Source organism: Pseudophryne corroboree, chromosome 6, assembly GCF_028390025.1.
Source record: "Pseudophryne corroboree isolate aPseCor3 chromosome 6, aPseCor3.hap2, whole genome shotgun sequence".
Taxonomy (NCBI): Eukaryota; Metazoa; Chordata; class Amphibia; order Anura; family Myobatrachidae; genus Pseudophryne; species Pseudophryne corroboree.
Genome location: NC_086449.1, coordinates 666,562,194 through 666,577,254, shown reverse-complemented (window position 1 = coordinate 666,577,254; position 15,061 = coordinate 666,562,194). Strand labels below are relative to the sequence as shown.

The window sequence follows — 15,061 nt, the reverse complement described above, 5'->3', positions numbered from 1 at the left end:
CCGTGTGATCTTGTATTCCGATATTGTGATGTATGTTGTTACCGTGCAGGGCAAAGTGTCTGTTTGTTTAAGTTGTGCATAGTTGTGTTGCACCACTCACACGAGCTAGTTTGAGGGCTCTGTTTATGTAGCTAGTGTAGCGGACGCACACTAGGGTAGTTCTAGGCCCTGCACGGCTGTTTGTTTGTTTGCCTCCTTACAGGGACCTGTAAGTGGAGAAGATCGGAGTGCAAGACTTGAGACGGTGAGTAGCATCCGTGTACGTTTGTCCCTTTGTCTGTCCCCGAGCGCCGGAATAGGGATTGCTCACGGACGTGAGAATCCCCTTCATCACACTTCGCGCGTGAGTGCGAGTGTGTGAATGCTGGGTGGCTGAGGCTTTGTGCCAGTGATGACCTTTCACCCAACCAGTGAAGGTCGCGGTCACCCCTGGGGTATCCCCTTTTCCAGTGGAAGAAGGGTTGATACCCCCTTTAAGGTAAACTATTCTCTCCTCAGCTCGGTCGTCGGTCAGCTCCGAGAGGGAATCGCCGTGTCCGGATCCGACGGAAGAGTTGCCAGGTCCGTTGAAGGTTCCGGTACCTGAAGGTGAGAGAGAGCGGCGCCTGGTGAGTACCGAATCTACACCTGCACGGCAGCAGGCACCACCACACGCACCTCTTACATGCGAACAGCGTCTATTCACTGGATTCAGAGGGAGAGGGGGCATGCCAGCGGCTCACAGAGCGCTGGGCATGCCCCCTCAGTGACGAAAACGGGGCGTGGCTCGCGATCGCGGGTCATCCCGTGAAGCCACGTCCCTTTTCTTAGGCCACGTCCCTTTTCCGGGAGCGTGTGTCCCTCCTTAGGGAACTGTAAAGTTGGGAGGTATGAAATATTATCTTCTATAAGCAGCTAGGTACATGTGAATTAGAATCTGATTGGTTGCATACCCTCCAACTGTACCTTTTTGGCAGGTACAGTACCTTTTTTTTAAGGTCTTTACCGATTTTTGGCTCTCCAAACTTCCATTGAAAGTATAGGAAATGGGGCGTGGACCTTTACCCGTGGCCACACCCCCTTTTCTAATTTATACCGATTTTTATGTGTAAAATGTTGGAAGGTATGTGGTTGCTATGTGCAACATCACCAGTTCTAAAAAAAAAAAATCCCACCTTAGTACATTTACCCCATTAAGCAGACTTATGTATGAAGCAATGAAAAAAAAACCAGTGGAAAAGCGTGTCGGTGCAGAAGTTGCCCATGGCAACCAATCAGCGTTAACGCACCATTTAGCAAGAACATTCTAAAAATGTACAGCCTCACCACCCCACCCCCGCAGGAAGTGGAACATGAGCCACGACCAACTACAGTCGTACAGAGCGACGTGCAGCGCCAGATGCTCAGCCAATCGGAGCTCGTCTTACTAGAGACCCTAACCAGCCCCGCGCTGGTCACCTGCACCTCCTCTCTCGCGAGGATTCAGCTGCTCATAAAGACAGGTCACACGCGCGGCCGCTCATACTCTTCAGACGCCGTCCATTGTCAGCAGTATCCGGTAGTAGTAGCGGGAGGAAAGATGGAAGACAGCATGGACATGGAGCACATGGCTCCCCTCCGCCCGCAGAACTTCCTTTTCGGTATAATCGCCTGCATGTTGTTTGGCACCCTCCAGTGCAGTGTGCTTGGTGCTCCGGCAAGGCCCCTCTGGGCTCCCCACTGCCGTGTACTCAGATAGGCCTTGCAGATGTACTACAAAATACATGTAACGTAGCTCGCCGCTAGATGTAGGAGCGGGTGGAATGGGGTAAAGTTCGTCCCAATAGTGGTTACTTCTGTTACAGTTAGCACTGCTCTGTTATCACAGGCGTCTGTATGCGATTGCGCGATATTAGAACGGGGATGTCGCGCGATTGTGCGTTATTGGAGCTGGTTGGTATGTCCTCAGCCACGTGTTGGGCCGGTGCTATAGTCACGTTAATGGCGGCGTGGGCGCTGACGCGCCAGTGTAGTGGGAGCGTATGGGTGTTTTCATAATTTACCACTGTATTATGGCGCACACTGTACGGCATAGTGTAGCAGTTTTTAATCCTATTCGTGAAAATTTGTCGTTCCCAAATGTGTTGGTTTTTAAAGCAACTTTTTAATTGTGTAAAGTGGTAATAATGTAACTGGTTTCTGTGTATAATGTGCTGGTCACTCTGTCCTTCCTGATCTGGGTTGTAAATACAAATTTTAATCTTAATATTTGTAGGTTGTGAACTTAAAGCAGAGAAAAAGGAGTATGCTTTTAAGTTGGATGATGATGAAAATGAGCACCAGTTATCTCTGAGAACGGTAGGTCCTAAAGAGGATGTGAATGTTGTGCTTTAAATGAAAATTGCTTCCTGGATGATCTCTCATGGTACTCAACCTGGGTTGGTGTTGAAATGCTGTGGTCAGGGTGCCTGGTGGTTAGAATACCACCTGTGGTATCCCAATTTGAGAATCCTGTCAGGGAAGGCAAGTATACTTGCCTTCCCCCAATGGTAGATGCTAAAACCAAGTGGGCTAAAGGACCTCTGTCAGGAGCCACCTTCCCTGAAGCATGGCGAATGATGCAAGCGTACATTTCATGTACTCTGTTTGGGCCATGCTCTGTCCCCTAGTGACTTTGGAGGTCTTTTCCCCAACATAGTTTCTCTAACGTCCTAGTGGATGCTGGGGACTCCGAAAGGACCATGGGGAATAGCGGCTCCGCAGGAGACTGGGCACAAAAGTAAAAAGCTTTAGGACTACCTGGTGTGCACTGGCTCCTCCCCCTATGACCCTCCTCCAAGCCTCAGTTAGATTTTTGTGCCCGAACGAGACGGGTGCAGGCTAAGGGGCTCTCCTGAGCTGCTTAGTGTAAAAGTTTAAAGTAGGTTTTTTATTTTCAGTGAGACCTGCTGGCAACAGGCTCACTGCACCGAGGGACTAAGGGGAGAAGAAGCGAACTCACCTGCGTGCAGAGTGGATTGGGCTTCTTAGGCTACTGGACATTAGCTCCAGAGGGACGATCACAGGCCCAGCCATGGATGGGTCCCAGAGCCGCGCCGCCGGCCCCCTTACAGAGCCAGAAGACTGAAGAGGTCCGGAAAATCGGCGGCAGAAGACGTCCTGTCTTCAATAAGGTAGCGCACAGAACCGCAGCTGTGCGCCATTTCTCTCAGCACACTTCACACTCCGGTCACTGAGGGTGCAGGGCGCTGGGGGGGGCGCCCTGAGACGCAATAAAACACCTTTTTTGGCAAAAAATACATCACATATAGCTCCTGGGCTATATGGATGCATTTAACCCCTGCCAATTTTTCCATAAAAAAGCGGGAGAAAGGCCGCCGAGAAGGGGGCGGAGCCTATCTCCTCAGCACACTGGTGCCATTTTTTCCTCACAGCTCAGTTGGAGGAAGGCTCCCTGACTCTCCTCTGCAGTCCTGCACTACAGAAACAGGGTAAAACAAGAGAGGGGGGCACTAAATTGGCATATAAATATATACAGCAGCTATATTAGGGAAAAACACTTATAAGGTGATCCCTGTGTGTGTGTGTGTGTGTGTGTGTATATATATATATATATATATATATATATATATATATATATATATATATATATATATATATATATATATATATATATATATATATATATATATATAGCGCTCTGGTGTGTGCTGGCAAACTCTCCCTCTGTCTCCCCAAAGGGCTAGTGGGGTCCTGTCCTCTATCAGAGCATTCCCTGTGTGTGTGCTGTGTCGGTACGTTGTGTCGACATGTATGAGGAGGAAAATGGTGTGGAGGCGGAGCAATTGCCTGTGTTAGTGATGTCACCCCCTAGGGAGTCGACACCTGACTGGATGGTCTTATGGAAAGAATTACGTGATAGTGTCAGCACTTTACAAAAGACTGACGACATGAGACAGCCGGCAAATCAGTTAATACCTGTACAGGCGTCTCAAACACCGTCAGGGGCTCTAAAGCGCCCGTTACCTCAGGTCGACACGGACACTGACTCCAGTGTCGACTGAGGAAACAAACGTATTTTCCAGTAGGGCCACACGTTACATGATCACGGCAATGAAGGAGGTTTTGAACATTTCTGATACTACAAGTACCACAAAAAAGGGTATTATGTGGGGTGTGAAAAAACTACCCGTAGTTTTTCCCGAATCAGATGAATTAAATGAGGTGTGTGATGAAGCGTGGGTTTCCCCCGATAAAAAACTGCTAATTTCTAAAAAATTATTGGCATTATACCCTTTCCCGCCAGAGGTTAGGGCGCGTTGGGAAACACCCCCTAGGGTAGATAAGGCGCTCACACGCTTATCAAAACAAGTGGCGTTACAGTCTCCTGATACGGCTGCCCTCAAGGAACCAGCTGATAGGAAGCTGGAAAATATCCTAAAAAGTATATACACACATACTGGTATTATACTGCGACCAGCAATCGCCTCAGCCTGGATGTGCAGTGCTGGGGTGGCTTGGTCGGATTCCCTGACTGAAAATATTGATACCCTGGACAGGGACAATATATTATTGACAATAGAGCATTTAAAGGATGCATTTCTATATATGCGAGATGCACAGAGAGATATTTGCACTCTGGCATCAAGAGTAAGTGCGATGTCCATTTCTGCCAGAAGAGGATTATGGACGCGACAGTGGTCAGGGGATGCGGATTCCAAACGGCATATGGAAGTATTGCCGTATAAAGGGGAGGAGTTATTTGGGGTCGGTCTATCGGACCTGGTGGCCACGGCAACGGCTGGGAAATCCACCTTTTTACCCCAAGTCACCTCGCAGCAGAAAAAGATACCGTCTTTTCAGGCTCGGTCCTTTCGTCCCCATAAGGGCAAGCGGGCAAAAGGCCACTCATATCTGCCCCGGGGCAGAGGAAGGGGAAAAAGACTGCAGCAGACAGCCTCTTCCCACGAACAGAAGCCCTCCCCCCGCTTCTGCCAAGTCCTCAGCATGACGCTGGGGCCTTACAAGCGGACTCAGGCACGGTGTGGGCCCGTCTCAAGAATTTCAGCGTGCAGTGGGCTCACTCGCAAGTGGACCCCTGGATCCTGCAGGTAGTATCTCAGGGGTACAAATTGGAATTCGAGACGTCTCCCTCTCGCCGGTTCCTGAAGTCTGCTTTACCAACGTCTCCCCCCGACAGGGAGGCGGTATTGGAAGCCATTCACAAGCTGTATTCCCAGCAAGTGATAATCAAGGTACCCCTCCTACAACAGGGAAAGGGGTATTATTCCACGCTGTTTGTGGTACTGAAGCCGGACGGCTCGGTGAGACCCATTTTAAATCTGAAATCCTTGAACACTTACATAAAAAGGTTCAAGATGGAGTCACTCAGAGCAGTGATAGCGAACCTGGAAGAAGGGGACTATATGGTGTCTCTGGACATCAAGGATGCTTACCTCCATGTCCCAATTTGCCCTTCTCACCAAGGGTACCTCAGGTTTGTGGTACGGAACTGTCACTATCAGTTTCAGACGCTGCCGTTTGGATTGTCCACGGCACCCCGGGTCTTTACCAAGGTAATGGCCGAAATGATTATTCTTCGAAGAAAAGGCGTCTTAATTATCCCTTACTTGGACGATCTCCTGATAAGGGCAAGGTCCAGAGAACAGTTAGAGGTCGGAGTAGCACTATCTCAAGTAGTACTACGACAGCACGGATGGATTCTAAATATTCCAAAATCGCAGCTGATTCAGACGACACGTCTGCTGTTCCTAGGAATGATTCTGGACACGGTACAGAAAAAGGTGTTTCTCCCGGAAGAGAAAGCCAGGGAGTTATCCGACCTAGTCAGGAACCTCCTAAGACCAGGCCAAGTGTCAGTACATCAATGCACAAGGGTCCTGGGAAAGATGGTGGCTTCTTACGAAGCGATTCCATTCGGCAGATTCCACGCAAGAACTTTTCAGTGGGATCTGCTGGACAAATGGTCCGGATCGCATCTTCAAATGCATCAGCGGATAACCCTGTTTCCAAGGACAAGGGTGTCTCTCCTGTGGTGGTTACAGAGTGCTCATCTCCTAGAGGGCCGCAGATTCGGCATTCAGGATTGGGTCCTGGTGACCACGGATGCCAGCCTGAGAGGCTGGGGAGCAGTCACACAGGGAAGAAATTTCCAGGGCTTGTGGTCAAGCATGGAAACGTCACTTCACATAAATATCCTGGAACTAAGGGCCATTTACAATGCCCTAAGTCAGGCAAGACCTCTGCTTCAGGGTCAGCCGGTGTTGATCCAGTCGGACAACATCACGGCAGTCGCCCACGTAAACAGACAGGGCGGCACAAGAAGCAGGAGGGCAATGACGGAAGTGGCAAGGATTCTTCGCTGGGCGGAAAATCATGTGATGGCACTGGTGGCAGTGTTCATTCCGGGAGTGGACAACTGGGAAGCAGACTTCCTCAGCAGACACGATCTTCACCTGGGGGAGTGGGGACTTCACCCAGAAGTCTTCCACATGATTGTGAACCGTTGGGAAAAACCAAAGCTGGACATGATGGCGTCCCGCCTCAACAAAAAACTGGACAGATATTGCGCCAGGTCAAGGGACCCTCAGGCAATAGCTGTGGACGCTCTGGTAACACCGTGGGTGTACCAGTCAGTGTATGTGTTCCCTCCTCTTCCTCTCATACCAAAAGTACTGAGAATCATAAGGAGGAGAGGAGTAAAGACTATACTCGTGGCTCCGGATTGGCCAAGAAGGACTTGGTACCCGGAACTTCAAGAGATGCTCACGGAAGACCCGTGGCCTCTACCTCTAAGAAAGGACCTGCTCCAGCAGGGACCATGTCTGTTCCAAGACTTACCGCGGCTGCGTTTGACGGCATGGCGGTTGAACGCCGGATCCTGAAAAAAAAGGCATTCCGGATGAAGTCATCCCTACCCTGATCAAAGCCAGGAAGGATGTAACTGTGCAACATTATCACCGTATTTGGCGTAAATATGTTGCGTGGTGTGAGGCCAGGAAGGCCCCTACGGAGGAATTTCAACTGGGTCGTTTCCTGCATTTCCTGCAAACAGGACTGTCTATGGGCCTAAAATTAGGGTCCATTAAGGTTCAAATTTCGGCCCTGTCAATATTCTTCCAAAAAGAACTAGCTTCAGTTCCTGAAGTTCAGACGTTTGTCAAGGGGGTACTGCATATACAGCCTCCTTTTGTGCCTCCAGTGGCACCTTGGGATCTCAATGTAGTCTTGGGATTCCTAAAATCACATTGGTTTGAACCACTCACCACTGTGGACTTAAAATATCTCACATGGAAAGTGGTAATGCTGTTAGCCCTGGCTTCAGCCAGGCGTGTATCAGAATTGGCGGCTTTATCCTATAAAAGCCCTTACCTAATTTTTCATACGGATAGGGCAGAATTGAGGACTCGTCCTCAATTTCTCCCTAAGGTGGTTTCAGCATTTCACTTAAACCAGCCTATTGTGGTGCCTGCGGCTACTAGGGACTTGGAGGATTCCAAGTTGCTGGACGTAGTCAGGGCCCTGAAAATATGTTTCCAGGACGGCTGGAGTCAGGAAATCTGACTCGCTGTTTATCCTGTATGCACCCAACAAGCTGGGTGCTCCTGCTTCTAAGCAGACGATTGCTCGTTGGATTTGTAGTACAATTCAGCTCGCACATTCTGTGGCAGGCCTGCCACAGCCAAAAACTGTAAAAGCCTATTCCACACGGAAAGTGGGCTCATCTTGGGCGGCTGCCCGAGGGGTCTCGGCTTTACAACTTTGCCGAGCAGCTACTTGGTCAGGGGCAAACACGTTTGCTAAATTCTACAAATTTGATACCCTGGCTGAGGAGGACCTGGAGTCTGCAGAGTCATCCGCACTCTCCCGCCCGTTTGGGAGCTTTGGTATAATCCCCATGGTCCTTTGGGAGTCCCCAGCATCCACTAGGACGTTAGAGAAAATAAGAATTTACTTACCGATAATTCTATTTCTCATAGTCCGTAGTGGATGCTGGGCGCCCATCCCAAGTGCGGATTGTCTGCATTACTTGTACATAGTTATTGTTACAAAAATCGGGTTATTGTTGTGAGCCATCTTTTCAGAGGCTCCTTCTGTTATCATGCTGTTAACTGGGTTCAGATCACAAGTTGTACGGTGTGATTGGTGTGGCTGGTATGAGTCTTACCCGGGATTCAAAATCCTTCCTTATTGTGTACGCTCGTCCGGGCACAGTATCCTAACTGAGGCTTGGAGGAGGGTCATAGGGGGAGGAGCCAGTGCACACCAGGTAGTCCTAAAGCTTTTTACTTTTGTGCCCAGTCTCCTGCGGAGTCGCTATTCCCCATGGTCCTTTCGGAGTCCCCAGCATCCACTACAGACTATGAGAAATAGAATTATCGGTAAGTAAATTCTTATTTTTAGCCATAACCTTCCCCCAATGGACCCCTAACCCTCCCCTGGGGTGTCAAAACCCCCTCCCCCTGCAGCCTAAACCTTTATAAGGGTCATGTATGTATGTGTGACACTAAAAAATGGGTTTGAAGTGGGGGTTGTCAAAATGACTACTCTAACCTTGCACTAAATGCAGAAAGGGTTTTAAAATACCACCACTAGTAAGTTTTATGGAACATATTGATGGGTTTTTATGGTGTCCCTCAATTGGTTGCCAAGTTAGAAATTGCCCACCCTTGATGACCATGCATGCCCCATTTCATATTGGGGGTGAATGCCCTTTTTCATATAGGGGATAGAATTAAAACTAGGCAATATGGGGGAGAAGTGGTATCAGCGTATTTTGTTTTACATCTCCCATGAAAAAGCTGCTAATACAGGATGGCATGCTGATATGCTGGGCAATGTATGTGGCACTGACATTTCCAACAACTGCAGCTATTGACTTTGATAGCTGCAATTGTTGCCCCATCACAACAGGGACAGCTGTCCGTGGCTGCCAGCTCTGGGGCTGCATGGGAGATCTCACAGTAGTAGTGATCTTGCATATGTGTACAGGAGGGGAGACCATCGCGTCAGCACTAGGCTGATGTGCTGTGGGCTCTAGCAGGGATCACTGGAGGGGAGGGGGGGGGGTTTGTCTCTATCCCCCTCCCCCCCCTTCAGCAAATAAGATGTTTATACATCATGTTGCTGAAGCAGGAAGCACGTAGGTATAATTCATCTCCCCAGGAGTGTTTAATTAGGAATGGAAGCTGTAAGGCGGACTTCTGTAGATAAGTGTTTTTTTTTTTTTTTATTCACTATGGATTTTTGTCAATGCGAGTAGATTTTGATGTGAGATTTCCATTGCCTTCTAAAGTTTAGCGTGTGTATGTGTGTCTTATATATATTCTATCTTAGGGTGTGCATTGAAGGCTCGAACTGGTAAATGCATTTTTTTTTTTTTTTTTTTTTTTTTTTTTTAACTCTTCTCTTGCAGGTTAGCTTAGGTGCTGCTGCTAAAGATGAACTACACATTGTTGAAGCCGAAGGAATGAGCTATGAAGGAAAAACAATCAAGATTGTTCTTGCATCCTTGAAACCATCTGTACAACCAACAGTAGGTATCAAACATGCAATTTCAGCAAAAAGGAAGACTAACTATTGCTATTGGAGTATGGGATTGCTTTTCATAGACCATTGCAAGCCGAAAAGGCTGGGACAATAAATGCTGGTCAGATTTCTAGAAGTCTGTTTATATCTGAAGTTATTGGTACAATCATTTTTGCCACAATGGGTCTAATTCAAGTTGACTGCAAAAGCAAAATCTTCCTCTAATGGGCAAAACCGTGTGCACTGCAGGTGGGGCAGATGTAACATGTGCAGAGTTAAATTTGGGTGTGGTGTTCAAACTAGGGATAGCCATCAGTGTGTTGGATGGCGAAACTGAGTGGCCATCGATGGTCACTACCTATGCTATATTAGACCATTGATGGTTTCTCTCATTGATGGCCATCCCTGTTACTTCTGTGAAAGGCCCGCGGACCAATCACAGCCGGAGGTGGGGCTTCGCGTGGGTGGAGTTATGCTGTGTCCCAGCATCTTGGAAAAAAAAGAATCGATTAGGCCTAGCCATCGATGGAAAGAAACCATCTGGTTCTCCCCCATTGATGGTAAAAGTATGCAACATCTGTCAGACATCGATGATTTCAAATCATTGATGGTCGACTGCCATCCCTAATTCAAACTGAAATCTAAATTACGGTATATACTCGAGTATAAGTCGACCCGAATATAAGCCAAGGCACTTAATTTTACCACAACAACCTGGGAAAACTTATTGACTCGAGTAAAAGCCTAGGGTGGGAAATGCAGCTCTAGATGTACACAGCCCCACAGTGCCAGATGTGCCCCACAGTGCCAGATGGTTACTTACCCTCCGTCGCTCCCGGCTCTCCTGTGTCCCTCCTGCGTCTCCGGTGTGTGTGAAAGGAAGTGCCGGTACGTGCACTTCCTTTCTCTGACGTCCTAGTGGATGCTGGGAACTCCGTAAGGACCATGGGGAATAGTGGGCTCCGCAGGAGACTGGGCACTCTAAAAGAAAGATTAGGTACTATCTGGTGTGCACTGGCTCCTCCCTCTATGCCCCTCCTCCAGACCTCAGTTAGAATCTGTGCCCGGCTCGAGCTGGTTGCACACTAGGGGCTCTCCTGAGCTTCTAGTAAAGAAAGTATTTGTTAGGTTTTTTATTTTCAGTGAGATCTGCTGGCAACACTCACTGCTACGAGGGACTAAGGGGAGAGAAGCGAACCTACCTGCTTGCAGCTAGCTTGGGCTTCTAGGCTACTGGACACCATTAGCTCCAGAGGGATCGAACACAGGCCCAGCCTCGGTCTTCCGGAGCCGCGCCGCAGTCCCCCTTGCAGAGCCAGAAGCAAGAAGATCTTCACGGAAATCGGCGGCTGAAGACTCCGGTCTTCATTAAGGTAGCGCACAGCACTGCAGCTGTGCGCCATTGCTCCCTGTGCACACCACATACTCCGGTCACTGATGGGTGCAGGGCGCTGGGGGGGGGGCGCCCTGGGCAGCAATTAGAGTACCTTAAAGTGGCTAATCACACATAATATAGCCTAATAAGCTATACATGTGTAAATACCCCTGCCAATATTTTTTTTTTTTTTACCTCAGGTTCCCTCACAGCCTAAGAAAGCACCGTATTATCAGGTACAGTCCTTTCGGCCTCAGAAAAGCAAGCGGGTCAAAGGCGCTTCCTTTTTGCCAGAAGCAAGGGAAGAGGGAAAAGGCTGCACCAGACAGCCAGTCCCCAGGATCAAAAATCTTCCCCCGCTTCCTCTAAGTCCACCGCATGACGCTGGGGCTCCACAGGCTGAGCCAGGTGCGGTGGGGGCGCGTCTCCGGAACTTCAGCGACCAGTGGGCTCGCTCACAGATGGATCCCTGGGTTCTGCATGTAGTATCACAGGGATACAAGCTGGAGTTCGAGGCGACTCCCCTACGCCGTTACCTCAAATCAGCCTTGCCTGCTGCCCTCAGAGACTCACAAGCTGTATCTTCAGCAGGTGATAATCAAGGTACCCCTCCAACATGGACGGGGTTACTATTCCACAATGTTTGTGGTACCGAAACCAGACGGTTCGATGAGACCCATTCTAAATTTAAAATCCTTGAACATTTATATAAAAAAGTTCAAGTTCAAAGTACCTCACGTTTGTGGTACAGGACTGTCATTACCAATTCCAGACGTTGCCGTTTGGTCTGTCCACGGCACCGCGGGTATTTGCCAAGGTAATGGCCGAAATGATGATGCTCCTCCAAAAGGAGGGAGTCATGATTATTCCGTACTTGGACGATCTCCTTATAAAGGCGAGGTCCAAAGAGCAGTTGCTAGTCAGCGTAGCACTATCTCAGGAAGTGCTGCATCAGCACGGCTGGATTCTGAATATCCCAAAGTCGCAGCTGATTCCTGCGACGCGTCTGCTGTTCTTGGGCATGATTCTGGACACAGAACAGAAGAAGATATTCTCCCGGAGGAGAGAGCCCAGGAATTATCTCCGGTCAGGGACCTCCTGAAACCAAAACAGGTGTCGGTGCATCACTGCACGCGAGTCCTGGAAAAGATGGTAGCTTCTTACGAAGCAATTCCCTTTGGTCGATTCCATGCAAGGATCTTCCAGTGGGATCTGTTGGATAAGTGGTCCGGATCGCATCTCCAGATGCATCAGTTAATCACCCTGTCCCCGAGGGCCAGGGTGTCTACTGTGGTGGCTGCAGAGTGCTCATCTGCTCGAAGGCCGCAGATTCGGCATACAGGACTGGGTCCTGGTGACCACGGATGCAAGCCTCCGAGGTTGGGGGGCAGTCACCCAGGGAAGAAACTTCCAAGGACAATGGTCAAGTCAGGAAACTTCCCTACACATAAATATTCTGGAACTAAGGGCCATTTACAACGCCCTGAGTCAAGCAGAACCCCTGCTTCAAAACCAACCGGTTCTGATTCAGTCAAACATCACAGCGGTCGCCCAGGTAAACCGCCAGGGCGGCACAAGCAGGGTGGCAATGGCAGAAGCCACAAGGATTCTTCGATGGGCGGAGAATCACGTGATGGCACTGTCAGCAGTGTTCATTCCGGGAGTCGACAACTGGGAAGCAGACTTCCTCAGCAGGCACGACCTCCACCCGGGAGAGTGGGGATTTCATCCAGAAGTCGTCCAGCTGATTGTGAACCGTTGGGAACGGCCACAGGTGGACATGATGGCGTCCCCAACAGATAAACAGATATTGCGCCAGGTCAAGGGACCCTCAGGCGATAGCTGTGGACGTTCTAGTGACACCGTGGGTGTACCAGTCGGTGTATGGGTTCCCTCCTCTTCCTCTCATACCAAAGGTGCTTAGGATAATAAGAAAAAGAGTAAGAACTATACTCATTGTCCCGGATTGGCCAAGTAGGACTTGGTACCCGGAACTTTAAGAAATGATCTCAGAGGACCCTTGGCCTCTACCTCTCAGACTGGACCTGCTACAGCGGGGGCCTTGTCTGTTCCAAGACTTACTGCGGCTGCGTTTGACGGCATGGCGGTTGAACGCCGGATCCTGATGGAAAAGGGCATTCCGGTTGAGGTCATTCCTACGCTAATAAAGGCTAGGAAAGATGTGACAGCAAAACATTATCACCGCATATGGCGAAAATATGTTGCTTGGTGTGAGGCTAGGAAGGCCCCCACAGAAGAATTTCAGCTGGGTCGTTTTCTGCACTTCCTACAGTAAGGAGTGACTATGGGCCTAAAATTGGGATCCATTAAAGTCCAGATTTCGGCCCTGTCTATTTTCTTTCAAAAAGAACTGGCTTCACTGCCTGAAGTTCAGACGTTTGTTAAAGGAGTGCTGCATATTCAGCCTCTTTTGTGCCCCCGGTGGCACCATGGGATCTCAACGTTGTGTTGGATTTCCTAAAATCACATTGGTTTGAGCCACTTCAGACCGTGGAATTAAAATATCTCACATGGAAAGTGGTCATGCTTTTGGCTTCGGCTAGGCGGGTGTCCGAATTGGTGGCTTTGTCCTGTAAAAGCCCCTATCTGATCTTTCATATGGACAGAGCAGAATTGAGGACGTGTCCCCAATTCCTCCCTAAGGTGGTATCAGCGTTTCACTTGAACCAACCTATGGTGGTGCCTGCGGCTACTAGGGACTTGGAGGCTTCCAAGTTGCTGGACGTAGTCCGGGCCCTGAAAATATGTTTCCAGGACGGCAGGAGTCAAAGACTGACTCGCTGTTTATCCTGCATGCACCCAATAAGTTGGGTGCTCCTGCTTTTAAGCAGACTATTGCTCGCTGGATCTGCTCCACGATTCAACTTGCACATTATGCGGCTGGACTGCCGCATCCTAAAAAGCCCACTCCACGAGGAAGGTGGGCTCTTCTTGGGCGGCTGCCCGAGGGGTCTCGGCTTTATAACTTTGCCGAGCTGCTACCTGGTCGGGTTCAAACACGTTTGCAAAATTCTACAAGTTTGATACCCTGGCTGAGGAGGACCTTGAGTTTGCTCATTCGGTGCTGCAGAGTCATCCGCACTCTCCCGCCCGTTTGGGAGCTTTGGTATAATCCCCATGGTCCTTACGGAGTTCCCAGCATCCACTAGGACGTCAGAGAAAATAAGAATTTACTCACCGGTAATTCTATTTCTCGTAGTCCGTAGTGGATGCTGGGCGCCCATCCCAAGTGCGGATTGTCTGCAATACTTGTATATAGTTATTGCTTAACTAAAGGGTTATTGTTATGAGCCATCTGTTCGTGAGGCTCAGTTGTTGTTCATACTGTTAACTGGATATAGTATCACGAGTTGTACAGTGTGATTGGTGTGGCTGGTATGAGTCTTACCCGGGATTCCAAATCCTTTCCTTATTGTCAGCTCTTCCGGGCACAGTTTCCCTAACTGAGGTCTGGAGGAGGGGCATAGAGGGAGGAGCCAGTGCACACCAGATAGTACCTAATCTTTCTTTTAGAGTGCCCAGTCTCCTGCGGAGCCCACTATTCCCCATGGTCCTTACGGAGTTCCCAGCATCCACTACGGACTACGAGAAATAAAATTACCGGTGAGTAAATTCTTATTTTAACACATACACGCCGGAGACGCAGGAGGGACACAGGAGAGCCACGCGCTGTGCCCTCCGTGTCCCTCCTACAACTGACCCGAGCATAAACCGAAGTGGCTTTTTCAGCACAAAAAAGGTGCTGAAAAGGTCTGCTTATACTCGAGTATATACGGTAGTGTAAAAATTAAGCAGCCAGTATTTACTCTGCACAGAAACAAATAACCCACCTAAATCTAAAGGTGCATATACACTGGGTGTTTTTGCCCAGCATGTATGCACTGCATTCATTGTGAACATCGCTTGCAGGAAAATAGCTCATTGCCGCAATTTTCCCTGTGCCCAGTGATGTTCACAGGGGGTGGAGGCTGGAAAGTGCTTCACTAGGATGTTCAAACAGCCCCTCGGATGGTGGTGGCTAGCAATGATGTGGGTGTGCTCATTACCTGGCCATACACTGTCTGAGTTTGAGCTCAAAGTAGCTTAACACCAAAAGTGAGCTACGTTAAGCTCAAAATCAGCTAGTGTGTATGGGCCTTAACTCTGTACATGTTCTAT

The 15,061-nt window shown here is 49.1% G+C and overlaps 1 protein-coding gene across 1 annotated transcript in view; it reads left to right on the top strand.

Moving 5' to 3' along the window:
* Nucleotides 1-1,421: 1,421 nt before the first annotated feature.
* NPM1 (nucleophosmin 1) overlaps nucleotides 1,422-15,061 on the top strand; it is a 48,386-nt gene continuing 34,746 nt past the window's right edge. Inside the window, exons 1-3 of the mRNA XM_063928246.1 lie at nucleotides 1,422-1,619; nucleotides 2,234-2,316; nucleotides 9,395-9,514. Of these exons, the coding sequence (XP_063784316.1) occupies nucleotides 1,559-1,619; nucleotides 2,234-2,316; nucleotides 9,395-9,514 (264 nt within the window). The 5' untranslated portion in view covers nucleotides 1,422-1,558. The remainder of the gene's footprint in view (nucleotides 1,620-2,233; nucleotides 2,317-9,394; nucleotides 9,515-15,061) is intronic.